The 3801-nt window shown below is 43.7% G+C and overlaps 1 protein-coding gene across 1 annotated transcript in view; it reads left to right on the top strand.

Moving 5' to 3' along the window:
* Nucleotides 1-833: 833 nt before the first annotated feature.
* LOC136526461 (receptor kinase-like protein Xa21) overlaps nucleotides 834-3801 on the top strand; it is a 13624-nt gene continuing 10656 nt past the window's right edge. Inside the window, exon 1 of the mRNA XM_066519122.1 lies at nucleotides 834-3798. Within this exon, the coding sequence (XP_066375219.1) occupies nucleotides 864-3798 (2935 nt within the window). The 5' untranslated portion in view covers nucleotides 834-863. The remainder of the gene's footprint in view (nucleotides 3799-3801) is intronic.

Raw genomic sequence — 3801 nt, 5'->3', positions numbered from 1 at the left:
ATAGATGACCATAGATAGCACTAAGCTATCACTGGTACCTTTACGAATGTAATTAGCTGAGAATATTAGTAACAAAGATAATCCCTTATAATCCTACATCCTAGCCTAGCACTTTAAAGCAAGCCCCTACATATATAATTCTAGGGAACATGTTCACAAAAAAAAATCTAGAGAACAAAACAACAAGCTACACTAGTTCACTCAAAGTAACCGAGGCTTACTAACCTACTAGTTGAGCTACTCACGTGAAGCAACTAAACGAATTACACTACTTAACTAGTCGTCTACAACTACAACTACACAAGCACAAGAATATGAATATAAATGCAGTGTAGAGAGAAGCAACAAGTCACATAAGATTTACCCCGAGCTAAAATGGACAGCGTGAGCCCGGTAGGCTTGGCTGTACCTTGCACGGGTCATTCGGTCAGCGGACCACGGCAGTCAGGCCACGCGTTGCTCCTAATAAAGAACCTGTTTCACTATAAAAAATAATTTTCAAAGACGGGAGGCTCTTTTTTAGAGGTGGGTCAATATAGAGCTGTCTGAGCCACCTCGACGTCAATCCGCTATAAGCTGTTTAGTAGCTTGGTCGGGATGCATGGGAGAGGGACTGAAGGTCTTCTCCACTGAATTTTCTTCCCATGAAAGCACCCGAACGAAGCTGCAGTACGCCTTCCAAAGTCTCCTCGCGACGACTCACGCCAGCGGCCAGTCCACTAATCAGTCATTGCTCCTTCTCGATCTATTCCAACAACCATTTGATGCTGGCTCTGGCTATATATTTCTTGCAGACTCTTAGCAATGCACCATACCGACATTACATCCGCAATTCAGCATAAGTCTGTGCAACACACATATACATGTCTCCTGTAGTAAGTTCTGATTCCTCAGTGCTTCTGGGGATTATCTTGTCCATTGTCTGCTTCAGTTGCTTCCTTCTCTCTGCATCTTCACTCGATAGCACGCCACTCCATAATGAACCTAACACGGACCTTCAGACCCTCCTGTGTCTGAAGAACCATCTCTCCGGCCCTCCCGGGCTACTAGCCTCATGGAAGAATGATTCCCTCCAACACTGCAGCTGGGCTGGTGTCAGTTGCAGCAAGAGACATGCGTCTCGTGTTGTTGCACTGAACCTCGAGTCCTTCGAGCTCAATGGCCAAGTACCTTCCTGCATCGCTAATCTTACATTCCTTGCAAGGCTGCACATGGCAAATAACCAGCTCAATGGTCAAATCCCAACTGAGCTTGGACAACTAAATAGGCTGCAGTACCTCAACCTCAGCTCGAATGATCTTAGCGGTGTGATTCCAAGCACCATATCTTCATGCTCTCGACTTCAGATCATCGATCTTGGAAGAAACGCTCTCCAAGGTGAGATTCCTTCAAGCTTGAGCCAATGTTTAAATCTTGAGAAGCTCATATTGCGGCAAAATGGCTTCAGTGGTGTTATTCCAGAAAGTCTGGGGATGCTCCGCAATCTTTCACTTTTGCATCTTGCTCAAAATAGTCTAAGCGGCGAAATTCCGCTTTCACTCGGATACAGATCTTCTCTTAGAGCTGTTGTTCTTGCAAACAATAGACTTACCGGACCAATCCCACCTTTCCTATCTAATAGTTCATCACTTGAATATCTGGACTTAACAGAGAACAGTCTTGGTGGAGTGATTCCTTATGCTCTGTTAAATAGCATGTCACTCGAAACAATTGCCCTTGGATTGAACAATTTTGTTGGGCCTATACCAGATTTGTCACAACCCAACTCTCCCTTGCAGTATCTCATTTTGCAATCAAACAATCTTATTGGACCTATACCTTCCTCTTTAGGGAATTTATCTTCCCTTATTTGGCTTTCTCTTGGAAACAACAGTTTTGAAGGTATCATCCCGGCGAGTATCAGTAAAATTCCAAACCTTCAATTACTGGACCTGACTTACAATCTGTTGTCAGGAACTGTCCCAGCCTCTATTTACAATATGTCAGCGCTCACATACCTTGGCATAGGCAGGAACGGCCTTGTGGGGGAAATTCCACATAGCATTGGCTACACTCTTCCAAGCATCCAGACCTTGATTTTGGGAGGAAACCAATTCCATGGCGAAATCCCAGCTTCACTGGCCAACGCAACAGACATTATGGTGATAGATCTAGAGTACAATGCATTTTCTGGAACTATTCCTTCTTTGGGTTCAGTACCCAACTTGGAGAAACTGAATCTTGGCACCAATCAGCTCGAAGCAGGTGATTGGTCTTTCCTTTCCTCACTAGCCAATTGCACACGGTTAGTCAGATTATCTCTATCAAGAAACAAAATTCAAGGAACATTGCCAAGTTCCATTGGTGCTCTTCCAAAAAGCTTAGAGGTTTTGATGCTGAACGGGAATAGCATATCTGGGAATATACCAGTAGAGATAGGAGGCCTCACAAACCTTACGAGCCTCTACATGGAAAGGAATCTGTTTACTGGAAGCCTCCCAGACACAATCGGGAATCTTTCAAGGTTATCTGGATTAAGCCTATCACAGAACAAACTTTCTGGACAAATTCCGCCCTCAATCAGTAATCTAAGTCAACTGAATGACCTCCTTTTACAGGACAATGATTTTAGTGGGCCAATCCCAGAAGCTTTAGGATACTGCAAAAATTTAGAAACTTTGAACCTCTCTTGCAACAGCCTTGATGGTGGCATACCAAAGCAGCTTTTTACTCTTTTCTCCCTTACTCAAGGTTTGGATTTGTCCCACAACCAACTCTCTGGACAAATACCATTTGAGATTGGCGGCTTGATCAATCTCGGCCTGCTCAATATTTCCCATAACCAGTTGTCTGGACAAATTCCATCCACCATAGGCCAGTGTGTCCACTTGGAGTTCCTCCACATGGAAGGGAACCTTCTTGAAGGAAAAATCCCAGAATCATTTGCGGAATTGAGAGGCATCATCGAGCTAGATCTGTCTCAAAACAATCTTTCTGGAGAAATACCTGAATTGTTTAAGTCCTTCAGCTACTTGAACCTCCTCAATTTGTCCTTCAACAACCTTGAAGGTCCAGTACCCACTGGTAGGATATTTCATAACAAAAGTGTGGTGTACATTCAAGGGAACAAGAACTTATGTGGGAGCAGTCCCCTGCTCCAATTGCCACTTTGTGATGCGAAGGCCTCCAGACAAAACCGCAGTTCCAAAATTCTGAAGGTACTAGGATTGAGTGCTCTTTCTTTGCTCCCATTATCATGCTTATTAGCAGCCATCCTTTTGAAGAAGAGGAACAAAGTCAAACGAGCAGCTCATCCATCCTGCAAGGAATTGAAAACTTACTCATATGCTGATTTGGTCAGAGCAACAAATAATTTCTCCTCATACAACTTGGTCGGTTCAGGAATATCCGGATCAGTTTACAAAGGTAGATTTGAGTCTGAAGAACATGCAGTTGCTATTAAGGTTTTTAAACTTGATCAACTTGGCACACCAAAGAGCTTCCTTGCTGAGTGTGAGGCTCTGAGGAACACTCGTCATCGTAATCTTGTAAAGGTGATTACTGCATGCTCAACCTTTGACCCATCAGGACATCAGTTCAAAGCTCTTATCCTTGAATATATGCCTAATGGTAGCCTAGAGAGCTGGCTCCATCCAAATTTGAGCAAGTATGGGTTGGAAATATCATTAAGTTTTGCCTCCAGAATAACAATAGCAACAGACATAGCTTCTGCTTTGGATTATCTGCACAACTGTTGCATGCCTCCTGTAGTCCATTGTGATTTGAAGCCCAGCAATGTCCTTCTTGATGATGTCATGGGTG

The sequence above is a fragment of the Miscanthus floridulus genome, chromosome 19 (assembly GCF_019320115.1).
Source record: "Miscanthus floridulus cultivar M001 chromosome 19, ASM1932011v1, whole genome shotgun sequence".
Taxonomy (NCBI): Eukaryota; Viridiplantae; Streptophyta; class Magnoliopsida; order Poales; family Poaceae; genus Miscanthus; species Miscanthus floridulus.
The sequence above is the reverse complement of the archived record's forward strand: the minus strand, read 5'-3'. Positions and strand labels throughout refer to the sequence as shown.